This window comes from Gavialis gangeticus, unplaced genomic scaffold (genome assembly GCF_001723915.1).
Source record: "Gavialis gangeticus isolate Ggan-Ray unplaced genomic scaffold, GavGan_comp1, whole genome shotgun sequence".
In the NCBI taxonomy this organism is placed as follows: Eukaryota; Metazoa; Chordata; order Crocodylia; family Gavialidae; genus Gavialis; species Gavialis gangeticus.
In genome coordinates, this window is record NW_017729022.1 from 58,526,639 (window position 1) to 58,542,000 (window position 15,362).

General features: G+C 40.9%; 1 protein-coding gene across 1 annotated transcript in view; it reads left to right on the forward strand.

Annotated features, from left to right (window-relative positions):
- NTN4 (netrin 4) overlaps positions 1–15,362 on the forward strand; it is a 106,883-nt gene that overhangs the window by 27,401 nt on the left and 64,120 nt on the right. The window contains exon 3 of the mRNA XM_019515058.1: positions 8,267–8,545. Coding sequence (XP_019370603.1) covers positions 8,267–8,545 — 279 coding nt within the window. The remainder of the gene's footprint in view (positions 1–8,266; positions 8,546–15,362) is intronic.

The following is a 15,362-nucleotide window of genomic DNA, read 5'->3' on the forward strand; positions in this document are numbered from 1 at the left end:
ATTAGCATGAAAGTCAGAACCAGCATGTTGGAGAAAAAAGTGCAGAGAACCAAGAGCAGTGGCGATACATAAGGGGTGCATGGGGGTGCATGTGCACCCCCTGAGAGCGCTGGTGCACCCCGACTGGCCACACTCACTGCTTAGGTGATGGGCAGGTGGAACAGGCAGGAGCACTGGTGCTCTCCTGCCAGCCAGGGAGCAGGAGAGACATGGCACTCCCAGAAGTCGCCGCAGCCACTTCCCAAAGTGGCCACAGCAATCAGCCGCCTTGCGATCAGCCACGCCCCCCCCCCCAATCCCAGGTCAGTGAGGTTGCCCACAGGGGGATGCCCCCCCATCGCTGACTGGTTTCTGGGGGGGATGTGCTCCCCCTGACTAAGGTGACACCAGTCACCTATGACCAAGAGAACAGTTTTCAGGAGGAGAACCATGCATTACTAATATTACTTGCTCTGGATCATATGGAAGTGCTCAGCTCTGTTGGGCTAGGCACTTTTGCCATACATTTCCTATTGTTGCTACCAGTACGTGTAGCTTAACTATGGGGGAAGCGTTAGGGTAGAGAGAGGCCCAAATGATTACTGGCACTTTAAACATTTCATCATCTAAATCTACTCTGAGTAGATCTTTCCAGTGTTAAATTTAAAATACTGGTACTTTCAGGTGCCCTTGTGTACATCAGTATTCCTTTCGAAGCAACAGTAGATAGAAGCAGCAGTGAGAAATATGTGGGGAAAAACACATTACTATAGAGTAGGACACAGAGGGCATGTCTACGCATGCATTTACACTGGCTTAAATTTACTGTGCAGTAAACAGGAATAGGCAGGCATCTACACATGCAGGTGTTAAAGCACATTAATGCTGTGTGGGGTCTGACTTGGGACTAAATCTGCAGTCCACACATGCAGTATTACTGCTCAGTAAGGGGTGTTTACACATGTGTTACTGAGTAGTAACTAATCAAGCGTAAAATTGATATCTGCATGATGCAGGCATCAAATTTACATTCAAATCAGTGTAAGCTGCCATATTTCTGGTGCAGTACAGGTGTGCATGTGTAGACACATGCCCGTACGGCACAGTAATGTTGGTTACTGCACGGTAAATATGCATGTGTAGATGTACCCAGATATAGCCATTCTACATATTTAGAGTGTCTAAATAGGATAGCCTAAACTGGATAAAATCTGCCACTTGTGTGGAGGATTTTAATTACTGGCAAGCTGTAGTTGTTCTGGGCTAGGTACAGACCATTCAAAAAGCCTAAGATGGAATCAATGTAAGTTTTGTGGATTTTTGTAAGCAGCATAGTTTAGATTGGTAGTGAACAGAACACACATTCACCCTTTGGGGAGGGGGAGGGTATGCAGGCTGCCTATCTCAGACAGGGTTCTGACATTTTTAAGCCAGTCTGTGTGCAGCAAACTTATGTTCTGTTACAGGTTTAGACTGGTTTCCAATCACTTATACCAGTAGAAGTGTAATGTCTGTATCTGGCCTGCTGAGCAAGGAGTGAAGAGATGCTGGGGTGCAGCCATGGTACACTACAGAGACGTGCTGGAGCAGGCCAGGAGGACAATAAGTCCAGGGCTGAAGTGCAGAGCATTTGCTCTGAAGTGCAGACTTAGCCTTGGCTTCACAGTTCTGTGCATCTGCAAAATGCATCTGAACTATATTAAAATTCACAGATATAGACAGGTTTTACCTGTAGCTTCACTGCTGCGGCCTGGGGAAAGAGTCCTCCTTCTCTGTGTCATTTGCGCTCTGGCAATTCTTCATCTCGGCTTCAGTGTTTTACATTTTCAGAGTTACAGAACCTTTAATTGAAGGAGAGATGTCACAACCATACTATGGTACAATAAATTATACCAGAGCTTGGATACCAATAAAACCTATAGTCCTCTAATGCAAATGTTGCAATTATTATTAAAATTGGTTGCATGTCGTATTCTCTCACATTTATCTAGCTATGTGTCTTAATTCTTCTTTCTGTCGCTCTCTCCTGAGAAAATAGAAAATCTTGCACTGTTTTTCCTTTGGAGATTTTTTTTCCACATTCAGATGAGATGCATATAATGGAATAAAAATGCCAACAAAAGTAAAACAAGACCAAGCTGTATTAAATGTCAAGGATCCAGCTGGGAAGATCTTTAGTAGACTAAAGAATTTATATCTAAAAATTACAGCATGATTATTGTATACTACATAGTAAAAAACAAATTACATAATACTGGCCCTAGGCTGTTTCTTTTCCAACGATAGTGTGCTCTCCCTGTCTTTATGCATGTGTATAGTTTCTCTCTCTGGTGTGTATTTATGCAGGATAAACTGTGTGGTTTGGAAATGCCCTAAGAGATGGCTTGTCTTAGACTGATGAATACTAAGACAGCACATATACTGCCCAAAACTCCTGTGTCCCCATTTTTCCACTTCAGGACCTCACATTGGTTTCACTCAGAAGAATCAGGCCCCAGGGCTCAAGTAAATGGAAGCTGTGGTGGTCTGAATACATCTATCTGGAGGGCTTTTCTAGCCATAAATCTTTCACTGTTTTTGTTGACTTTCTTAGGCAACTTTGACTTCAGAGACTATTATATTCTCAGTAACAGTCATTACCATTTTCATTCCCACTGATAGATATAAAGCTGCCCTTTCATTACAAATATACACTTGTGAAGCAAGGGGATTTTATATATTATTAAACTAAACTACTTACGATGCAAGCAGGGTACTCGAGTCCAGCATTCCCATAGGTATTGTTTTATTTATTTGACTACCTTGTGACATCTGTAGAACTAAAAATAGCTAAGTCTTCCTGCTTTCCAAAAAAAAAATGAAATCATCCTTAGATCATGATAAACATCTGCAGGAAATTATATTTGTTACATATTTTTACAAGTATGTGACTGGTTGCAAATAAGATTGGTTAATTTTTTTCTGTTAAATTGGAGGGGAGGGGAGGAGGCCTTTAATTGAAACTTCATTTTTTGTCTAACAAAAAATGTTTCATTACACATGCCTGCTTTCTGTGGAATTTTTTTATTTTTTGTCTAAAAACTGAATGTCCAAAATATTTCAGCAAAAAGACAAAATATTTTGGTTGGAAACCAAAAATTTGTGATTTTGGAGTGCTACTGAAGTGTATCAGGGGAGCTGAAACTCAGCTGCTTCTTGCTCCCATTCTTTTCCTCAGGGTAGGATCATCAGCTGGAATCTATATATGAAGGGCCAGGTTCTACTATCTTTATTCACAATGGAGTAGTACTTTATGAGAAATTGCCACTTAACCCAATAGGATTGTTCTTCTAGTGAAGAACATGGATAAGAATGAAATAGCTAGCACAAAGAAAATCCTCCACTGTGGATATGTCCCTTTAAGATATCTTTTCTCATTTAAGTAACCATCAGTGAAAGCTCCTTGCCAGAATCCTTTCCACTAATTTGGAAGGATGATTAACTTTACAGGAATTGGAATGAGGGACTGAGAGAGACCCTGGTGCTCCTTTTTCATATCTGGAAGTTTGGGCATCTTCATGGTCAAAAGCTGAAATGTGCTGGCCTGAGTCAGCTACAGCTAGTATGAGAGAGATGGAGCTGCTCTGGGATAATTTCTGAATAGTGTATGCTGACCTGGCAATTGGAATATTTGCTGCATGACTATACTGGATTAAGTCAATAGAGCAAAAAATGGGAAACAGTGGCTGAAGATAAGTCTCTCCATGATAAACATTAGGGTGCTGTTATGGAACAGGTAGACACACTAGTTAGTTTAATCTTCCATGAAGCCTACCAATGCAATTTGGACTAGCAGGGCAAATGCTTGGAGGAACTGACAAGAACAAAAAAGAGCCATAGATGGTTTTAAAGGAGATGTTGTTGCTGAGGAACTTTTTAGATTGAGACAAGCACTGAGCAGAGAGGATCTGAAGAAACTCAGCCTGCTTAGACTATTATCAAGTGATGATGCAGCAGTAGGTAAGCTAGACCTGTGCATAAATTTTGTGCAGAGAATCCTGTTAAATGATTTCCTCCCTTTGTTCTGTTAAAATTATATGATACTTGGTGTGAAGAAGCTGTCTAAGCACCATAGTCAACATTGGTCACATGCTCCTAAAAAGAAGAACTTCACATATGAATGTGGTTGGACCTGCTGGGTAAGCAAGGCCAATACACAGGGGACTGTAGCCCTGAGCCCAGTCTAGGAGTATGGCATTCAATCACAGGAGAGGCAAAAGCATGAGATATGACATCTGTGGTGAGGTGTTCAGAGAGATCAGAGGAAGGAAAAAGAGGCAAAGGCTCTGTAATTATGACAGCTAGTTATACATGGATAAGATGGACTGATATGCTAGGTTTATTGTGGAGAAGTGATGGCATAAGTCAATAAGTTTAACAACCAGATATAAAAATCTAGCAAAGAAATGCATCCCTGTTGTTAAGAAACAGCAACTCAGTTATCTAGAACAGAGCTGAGGATTGCTATTTACATGGTAACTTGTGTTTTGTTTATTTGGATTAGTGTGTCATGCTTTATTAAAATTAATGTAATATTGTGGGTTCTTATTACATTAATACTTTTAAGATCAGTTTTATTAGTGTGCTTCCCCTATGTTTCTGCATGCAGTCATAAACCAGATATATTTGGCCAGTTAGCCAAGTTCATGGTTGTTTTGATTCACTGGAGCAGCTCAAAGCAGCCATACTGTACTGATAAAACTGGTCCTGATGATCTACTGGGAATTACGAAGAGGGAATCCCATTTAGGATCAATACTTTCTTGTAAATATGAAAATAAATGTTGTAACATTTTAGGAATTGACTTGAAATATCAGCTCCACTGAAAAGAATTCCTATTGATATTAGTAGTGGGGGAAGGTAGTGATTTCACCTTTCCATTGCAAATGCTCAAAATGAGAGGATTTTTTTGTTCCCCTCACTGTCAGAATGATAGTTGTAGATATTGGTCACATGCTTGGTTTAAACTGGGATTCACAGGCAAACATAACTGAAAAATATGGGAAAAGTCTATAAGCAATGAATTGTACAAATTGTTCATTTTTCATTTTTCCTTCCTTATTTTAATTTGAACCAGAAAGAACAAAGGATTCTTTAAGATACAATTTGTATAATCATAAGGAACCCAAAGTGCTAGTTTTTAATGAAAAATTTTAACCTGCATTTTCCATCTTCTCCACTAACAGGAAATTGAATGTCTAGAATCTGGATGTTGTCCAGACAGTTTTTTTCTTTCTACACATGAAGTCATCTCGTGTTCAGCAAGCCACTAAAGAGTTTTTGTGGTCAGAATTGTAATAGCTTCAAATGTGAGGGTGGGAACTCGGGGATGTGTACAGGTTTTAGTATTGGAATTTATTTAGGTTTTTGTTCATACCTGCCTTTTTTCTGGAGAAGCATGAAAGATTTTGTGTGCTATTGAAAGAGAGACAAAGGCCCTTTGAAACCTGTTACTAATTATTTATATCCCTCATCAAAAGCTTTTACTCATAGTGAAGACACCCCTCCAGTTTTGTCCTTTCACTGCCTTTTCCAACCTAAACTTGTCCCTTTCTTTTGGCCTTTTAGGTAAAATAGGTAGTTTCTTTAAATATCTTTAAAGCTACTGATCGCATAATGGATGCATCTTAGCACAAATGTATCATGGACATAAACCAATTCTGAAGCCCATGCAGCTTTGTTTACTTTGCAGTTGTCAAAGCCTGGGACTGTGCCATTATATGCTTTCTAATGTTATGTCAGACACAAGGCTGTCCAATCATTGCTGTCACCAGCACACTGGTTGCTGTCATGGTTGGCATGCTGACAAGACATACAAAGAACACTGCCATCATTCAGCTCAGAAATGTAAAGAGCTCTAAATCTCCGTCCATCCTTTTACCAAGCTTCCCCTGGCTGGAACTTGGCAGTTCTGGACAGTAGCCAGGAGCTCAGCCACGACTCAGGGAATGGGAGAAATGGCAACCAAGAGAGGCAAAGCCAGCAGTGGACATACTGGCAGTATCAAGACCCTGTGTTATCTCCAAGGTATATGTATTCTGTTAAAATCACACTGAAATCCTAAGTGACTAGAACAGTAGTAAAAAAAACAGATCATCTAGGCAGCCCTTAGCTAGCTCTACAGTTACTCCTCAAGAATGAAGCCCAGGGAGAAAAGGCAGGGGACCAAGGAAGAGGAAGACCAAACAAGAACCAAGGACTTAGAACAAATTAATGTTTGACTTTACCTCAAGTGTTTCAGCTAGATGCATTCACCTTGCTTACCATCTGAATCTTGTTGTCTTCGTCCACTCTTTCTCCTACTTTCCTCTTCCTGAGCTCCCCTGTTGCTGGGAAATAGTACTTCACGCTCTTGGCACCCTCTGCCCAGGCATCACTAGCTGCTTTATAAACAGTAACAGATTTAAGCAACACCTACACTGAGCACATTTTTACTAACCCCATTATGCTGATGAAGAAATAGAGGTGTAGAGAGCTCTGCTTTCTTGCCCAGAGCCATACAGGAAGCTGGTGACACAGCTAGGAAAAGAAACTAAATCACTTGATTCCCTGTGGTTAACCACAAGGCTACATTTCAGCCCTTTTTGATACTGTCAGGAATTGTACTGTACATTTAGAGTGAATGCTAATGTTAAAGAACAAGAGGCTTCCCCCACTTCTGAATTTCCCTGTGTGATACTTTCTCTGCATCCATCTAATTTAGGCCTTCAATATCTGACATGTAGGTCACCTCTTAGCCATGTAGAGCTCTGTAAACCATAGTGGAGGTCCAAGAGGACAGAACAGCACACTCAGGTGTTACTGATAGGTGGTATCAGTGCTTGTGATAAGATTCTTGGGTCAGGAGATACCTGGTGGTGTTCATTGTCCGGTGTCAGGCATACTGTCACTGTTATTTAGTGTCCAATAAATAATCATGGTGATGGTCCCACTTTATATTAAGGCTACATTTGTAAATAGTTTACAGAAGGATAATAAAATGATTGACTTGTCATATACTTATAGCTGGTTATCAACACATCAATGAAAAGTTTATAGCTGTTTTCAACCAGCAAATATAAGCAATGTATTCACCTATTGGACTCAATGAGACTCTAAAACAACTTACAACTTTTATTTAAATATTATATTTAAAATAATATTGTTATCAGTTTAAGAACAATATAATGTATTAACCTTGTTAAACTATTTATAAATTTACTTATAGTACAAAGTGTGGCATAACAGCAATAATATACTTTGTTTTGCATTATAATATGATCTAGTATAGTGGATATTAATAAATGTACTGTATGTGTGCTGTTTATAGTATCACACTATAAAGGCAACTATGTTAACAAATTCAAAATAAACCTTTTAAAGAAAATTAGTTATTTTTATCTAGTGCTTTCAATTTTCGGTTCAAACCAATATTTGCTTATTTAGTCCTACTTAAGTTAAGATACTGGCTGAGTGGTAAGTATGCGTTTAAACTTAAAAAGCCCTGAGTTGTTCATTCGTTCGTTCTTTCTTTCTTATCTCAGTCTTCTGGAATATCAGCTGGGTGTCATTATTCACTGTATTTAATCACTTTTACAGTAGGAAGTAGCATGGGGCTGGTGTGAGCCAAATATTTAGAAATTTGGGCTTTATTTGCAAAAATGTACACTGAGTTCTAATAAATATTGCACATCCTTTAGAGCCCATTCTTGCAAAATGCCCACTTCCTACAATAGGACAGTCAAGGAGGACAGTCCTACAACATTCTTAGTGAGCATATAGACTTCAGTAAGACTATGCACAAGAATGAGTCTGATGCCAGGTGGTCAGTGGTACAATGATGTGACCCTACACATCTTCAGCATCAGATCCTGACTTCTTAATAAGAGAAAAAGAATGTTGTCCTTGGGTAAATCTAAATTTGTGCATGTGTAGTGTGTGTGCACACACTCTATATACAGGACAGCAACATCAACAGATATCTGGCTATTCGACTCATTTCTTCCCTTTATGTATCATAGGAGACAGCTGTTCAGCAACAGAACAGAATGCTGCTCTTCCCCAGATGTGATCAAGCTCTAAAAATCTCATCATGGCTTACTGGCATGTCAATTCCAGATGTTGCAGAAAGCCCCATAAATCAAACCTTAGGCAACCCGACCTAGGAGCACATTGTTTGCAGACAGTATCCTGAAAGCATTCAACGGGACTCCTATTCACACCCTTAGTTCTCTGATATGAGTTTATTTTCTTTCATTTCTTTGCTCAGGTTATTTACCGAGCTCTGTCACCACCTTATTCAGCTGAAGATCCTTACAGCACTGAAGCTCAGGCACAGCTGAAGATCACCAACCTTCGAGTTCGGCTGCTTAAGCGACAGGCCTGCCCATGTAAGGACAATGATCTGAAGGCAAAGCCTCAACAGTTCATGCACTATGCAATCTCTGATTTCATCGTGAAGGGCAGTTGCTTCTGTAATGGCCATGCTGATCGCTGTGTACCTGTCTCTGGATTTAAACCTGTCAAGGCAGCAGGCATCTTCCACATGGTATGTGTTATACTGTGTAACCTTTTCACTGTGATAGACAAGAAATACAGTAAAGTTGCATGACTACTTTTTTCATAATGTAATTGATTGATGTATATATAACCGTAGTCAAAAGGAGCTCTGCAAAATCAAAATAAACACAACCAAAGCGATGATTTAATGGGGGATGGTTTCATGGTCTAAACATCAGTTTTGACATACCTAATCTCTCTGGTGCCACAGTATAAAACCTGGGAGGATCAACACAGACTCATCCTTCCAAGAGAGATGAACTAATTACTCTGCAGTTATAGTGTGTCTCCTTAAAAACCTTAAAAGCTAAAGTCACATTTTTCTGCCCTTAAAGACTTCGACCCAAAAAAAAGCAAAATACTACAGCTACAAAACGAACAAACAAAACCAAAAACCCAGTAATAAGCAGAGCTTCAACCCTGAAAGGAGAAAGAGCTGGAGATCTATAAACTTGATTAGGGATGTTGCTAATGCTATTGATCTTCCATAGAAGATGCTACAGTGATGAGTGGCAGTAGAAACAGAGAGAGAGCCAGAGCGAGAGAAGCCAAATGTTGCCTCTGGATGAGCATTCAAGATCTACACATTCTGGTCAGGAACATAGTCCTGCAAGTCTGACCGTCCTCCTTGAATGTTACCTGAATGTTAAACCTAACAAAATGCAGCTACTGGTATTTTAACTATCATAACACCAGATCTTACCTTAAAACAATATGTTAGTCACTAGGGGTTTTATCAATAATCTGTGGAAATCAAATAGAATCTTTCTGTTTGACTACAGTGAACTTTGTTTTAGGCCCTTGCTAAAGATGTCATCTCCTCACCATCAGTATTAGGTAGTCTGGTATAAAAGGAGTGGAGGAAGTTAGGTTGATTAATATTGCACTGAGGATGTCAAAGATGTAAACCAAGTTCTATAGCTAAGGAATTCTGGCATTGAGCCAGTCCCTTGGAAAAGTATTGAACATGTATTTTGAGTTAAATTATAATCTCAGACATGAAAAAGACAGCATGTTTGCTCTCTAATATAAGTAGTGTTCAACATCTGAAAATGCACAAATCCAAAAACATGCAACAGTTGGACTGATAAGTAGGGGTGCACCAACAGAGATTTTGGGGGGCCGATACTGATCCGATATCTGATACAGCTGCCTCCAGGTGGTAGGATGGTGTGGTAGAGGGAAGGGACATGGGGGGCAGGCGCTGCCTAGCCAGGGGGGGAATGGAGCCACGGCTTGTGGGTGGGGGCGGCTCCTACTGCTGCTTGCAGCCTGGGATGGGCATGTGCCCCCAGATTTGCATGGCACAGGGTAGGAGGCCAGCGCAGGGTGGAGCCAGAGCCGGAGCCGGAGCGGGGCTGGAAGCAGGCCCCGGCGGCGCTGGGAGGAGGTTGCAGCCACCCCAGATTTTGCTGCCGCCCGGCGCAGCCCTGGCTGAACGCGCGGCCTCCACCCAAGCGCTGGGAAAAACCGGGATTGTGCCAGGCGGTAGGCTGTAGCACGGGGCTGAGAACGGAGGTGCAGTGAAATTTGGGGTGGCTGCAGCCTCCTCCCATTGCCACCGGAGCCCGCTCCAAGCCCATCCCCGGGTGAGAAGAGCCGTGCAGGACCAGCTCTGGCTCTGGCTCCATCCTGCAGCTGCCGCCCTTCCCGCACCGCGCAGATCCGGGAAGCACATGCCCCCCCACCCACCTGGGGTGCAAGCAGCAGCGGGAGCTGCCCCCACCCCATGGGTCGCAGCTCCATCCTGCGCTCCCCGCCCCGGCTGGGCAGCACCTGCCTCTGCCCCTGCCCCCTCCCTCACCACGGGAAGCATTGATCTGTCCCCTCCTTCCCTCCTACCCCTCCGACTTACCAGCTGGAGGCAGCTTTCCACGCAGCACAGGCATTTATCGGCTGAATTATCAGCCCCATAGGGCCGATATAGTCAATTTTCTTCATATCGATACCAATCCGATATCCGACCGATGTATGCACCTCTGCTGATAAGTCTGTTGCAGGTAGTGCTACCCTGTTTGTCACAGATGTTTCCTTATTGAAATTCTCTGAAAGGAGCTGTTTATTTGGGATTCTTTAAGTATGATATAGTTGTGTAGGAGTATGGCAAGAGCTTAGCTGAGAGTTATGAAAAAAAGTGTAGCTGTACACACGTTCATTATGTGTTTAGTTAAAATTATGATTTAAAAGGTGCTTAATGTATGTCGTATTTTTATATGTATGTGATGTGTACAACTATAAAGATGCATATGCTACTTACCTGTATGTTTGTGCCATGTCAGGCATTGGAGGAAAAATACTAGCAAACTTATAATTCTTAGAATTGAAAAAGGAAAGTTAAATACCAAAAAAAAAAGCCCAAAGCAGAAAGAATCAACCTTGCTCTCCATTCCCCCTCCCAAAAGACCCCAAATCCCAAATTGAATGGGATATTAAATTTAAGCATACAAGTGTCTGGAGAGTGAAATATAAAGTTCCTACAACAAAGTTAACTCAGGCAAAGTACACGTATGTACTGTGTTTTAAAGTCTATTTGCATTAGTCCTTACAAAAATATTCTAGCCAGCATAATGTAGACACAGAGTTTGCAGTTGTAGCTGGCACCTAACCAGTCCTGGGATGAAGAGCAGTAAAAAGGAAAAGCTTTCTATACACACCATTCTCTCCCCCACCACAAGTTCAGGGCAGCTGAGAATCAAGCTTTACGGATTGGATCCTCTTCCCATCTAAATCACCTGAGCTACAAAGACCGCAATGGAGTTATGGCAATTTATGTCAGCTGAGAGTCTGACCTCCATGTATTTAATTCAAATATATCAAGAAGGCTTTACGTCTAAGACATTATTGGACCGTATGTGTTTGTGGAGGTGTAGTTGAGAGAGAGAGAGGCCCTCTCTACATGTTACATTTATGCTGCAATGAACTTGTTAATTGCAGTATAAATAGCAAGAGTGCTACATGTGCACCCAATTTAAGGCATCATAACATGGCAAACTAGCCATAAAAATGTCCTACATATAATGAATGTTTCTATGGCTGTTTTTATATGGTGCCTTAAATTGGATGTGTAACAAGTTGAGGCTACAGTTACAATCAGCCGATTGTTGGCTCTGGCCCTAGATCTGCAGGTACCTAGCATTCAACCTGCCAGTGCAGGGGGAGCCTGGGATCATCCCAGGCTCCTCCTGCACTGGCAAGTAGAAAAGGTGCTATTTGGATCTGATCCCCCATCCCAAAATCATGTCTCCTGTCATGCACATATGGCATTGCAAGAGGTATAATTGTTGGGCTCAGGGATCAGATCCCATATCACCTTTTAAATGAACACATGCCAGGGGCCAGAGAGAAGGACAGACAAAAGTTTGGTTGTTTAGCCAGACGAATCTGAAGAAGCATCAGGAAAACAGAGTGAAATTCAGAGAGGGAGCACTTTAAAATGTTTCCTCTGAAAAAAGTCAGTAAGTATCTTGGTAAATATTGAGAATTTACACAGCATGTTCAGTTGTCTCCTGAAGAGTTTATGGAGACAAAATACATTCATTAATGTTTGAAAGTGAAGTTTCAGTCCTGTTTAAGGTACAGATCTTGCTAAAATCCATAGCTAAGTTTGTTACTAGCGTCTGCATGGAGAAATAAAGTCCCAAAACCAAGAAAATACAAACGTTTTATTTTTCAACAGCCTTACAGAATGTAATACAAAAGATGCTTGTCACAGCCAGAATGTTCAAAAGGAGGGTCTAGAAATGAGGGACTTAATGCTATAGGGGTCAGGTTCTGTTCTGCCTGTTAGGTGCATAAGCGGTAAAAAAAATGCTAATTCTAAAGGTGGGTGGATCTTTCTCTTCCTTTCAGCTTTTTTATGACTCAGTTCTGAGGCTCAGATGATGGTGTGTTACAACAGTAGGCGCATTATGGTTTACAGGGACTTGAATAGGGTAGAGAAGAAATATATTTAGCAGCCTGATTCTGCTTTGATTCCCAATCTGGTCCTGTAGTTCTAAAGAGTTTCTTATGAAAGAGTTTTCCATCCTCAGTCTCAGCCTAAATGTGAAATTTATAGGGAAGTACATATGTAACTAATTCAACCATAGAGGAAGGAATAAAACATACTCTTATATATAAATCTAATTAAAAATGGCAACATTTTAGAACTTGGCTGGTTCTCAATGGACAGTAGTTCTGAAAAATGATTTTTTGGGTTTTTTTTTAAAATAACTGGTTTTAAAGTATTATAAAAATGTGCTTTTGTGCCCATGCAGTAAATATGTTATATTTTCTACTTACATTTTGCCCTATTTAAAAGTATGCTGTATGATATTTACATACATATGTATATGTAGCTCACTATAAATGAGCATACAATGCTTGCTTGTATGTGTTGGACATATCATATACCAGAGTACTTTACCCAGCAGTTATGTCTGTTCTTCGAAAATTTTTAACGGAATGATCCCATCATCTGTAGAACAATCCCATAGATTATATAGATAAAGATCAGAAAGAAACATTGCAGCCTCACTAAATCCAGGCTTTGTTTCAACTCCTTGATAATTATGGCTTTGAAAGTTGGTCAGTGAAAGAACAGGATGCAATGCTGTCGGTGTATGTGTTCTGCAGGTCAGGGGAGTGAACAAAAGAACAGCAAATGTGTGTTTTGGTAGCTCAGGGTGAAGCTGACAGGTCTCAGAGAGATCTAGCAAAGCAAGCTGAAGTATTTCATTCATGTCTCGTTCCACAAGTGAAAGAGAAACTGATGAATGTGTGATGAAGATAAAGGTGAAGGCTAATGTTTGTGTTAGTCTGGGGTTTGATAGGGTGATTTATGGCCAAAATTTAGCCTGAAATATCAACCCAAATTCCTCCCTATTTCTGTGAAAACTTTCCTCTGTGGCTGGAGTTCCTTCTGTTGGAAACTCAGCAATTTTTTTTTTAATCTTTGGTGTGGGCATAATTTTCAGCTAGAAGGAATGTGGGAAGCCTTGCTGAAGCTTCCTGATGAGGCAATACAAGGACTGTTTCAGAGAACAAGGTATGTTTAGTCTGGAGGAAAGGAATTTAAGTAGTGGACATGATAGTGGTTTTCAAATATTTGAAAGGCTGCCATAAAAAAGAGGGAGAACAACTGTTCTTCCTTGCCTCAGAGGGGAGGACATGAAGCAATATGTTTAAAGCACAGAAATCAGTTTTAGATTAAAGCTCAGAAAAAATTCCCCACTGTCAGAACAGTAGGACTGTGGAACGAGGTGTTATGGGAAACTGTGGAACCTCCTTCACTGGACATTTACAAGAAGAGGCTGGATAAGCATTTATCTGGGATAACATATGTATAGCGCATCTGCATTCATTCAGGGGATTGCACTAGATGACTCTGGAGGTTTCTTCCCTCCCTAAATTGGCAACCGTCAATCCTCTGAATCATGGTGTACACATAAGAGGTCCAGTCAGATGCCCAGTGAATCCACTTGTGGCTGACAAGCCCAATTCGAGAGCAGCAAAGCTTGTGACAAGTTTCACAGATCCATGTGTTGTCTGAGTTGGTGTCCAATTTTACAGCATGCCACTCTCTTCTTTCTTGCTTTGCTGCTTCTGGATCAAAGCTGCTTCATGGTAAGCTGCACCTGGTCCTAGATGTTCCCTCCAAATCGAACAGCTCCACGCTCCTCCCAGCTTTCTACATTGATGTTGAACGGTTTCATATAATTTTAGCGCGCATCCTGGCACTGCCATAGAGGGTGAGCCCATTTTCTAGAGCCATCTCAAATCTTTCTGTACAAAATATTCTTGGGGATATGGTCTCTTTCCATTCTCCTGACATAGCTAATCATTGCAACTTCCTCCTGATGGTAGGTTCTAAGCATGTCAGTCCTGCATGCTCTAGTATTTCTGTATTTGGTATTCCATCTTCCTATTTTATTTTCAGGATCTTATGTAGGCATCTCATGTGGAAGCTGTTCAGTCTGTTGACATAACTAGCATATGTAGTCCGCATTTCTGAACCATAAAGCAGGGATGACAGCATACAAGTCTCATAGATTCATATCTTCACCTTAGCTGATAGTTTGCTGTCATTCCATGCACGTTTCTGTAATAACCCAAAATTCTTAGCTGCTTTTCTGATTCTGTCAGTTCAGTCTGAAGTTCAAGATTCCTGCTGACCTTAGAACCCAAGTAGCAAAAGCTGTCAACAACTTCAAGAGATTTATCCTCCAGAGTGATGTTAGGTATTAGTACTTCTACTTCTTGGTACATGATCACAGTCATTTTGAGACTAATTGCCATTCTGAAGCTCTTGCATGATTCAGAAAATCTGCCAAGAGATTTTGCAGGGAAGATTCACTGTGTGCAACAAAGGCTGCATCATCCACAAACAGGAAATCTTTCAGTACCAGTTCTTTCACCTTGGTTTTCGCTTTAAACCTTGCAACATTGAACAAGCCTCCATCTAATCTGGTTCAAAGATAAATGCCATCATTGCTGTCTTTCAGTGAATGATGAAGCAGGAATGAAAAGTAGATGTTAAAGAGCACAGGAGCTGAGACACCCCTGTTTCACCCTATTATTGATGTCAAAGGCATTTGATTCTTTGTTTCATGCACTACAGTTACCTTCATACCTTGATGTAATGAGTGAATGATGTTCAGCAGTTTGAGGGAACAACTCAGTTTCTTCAGAACAGTAAAAAGGCCCTGTCTGTTGACTGTATGGAAGGCCTTCATCAGATTGATGAAGGCTATGTACAGTGGTATTAGTTTTGTCTCTACACGTCTCTTGCATTTGCTTGACTGAAAAATATATGTAAATGGTGGGGC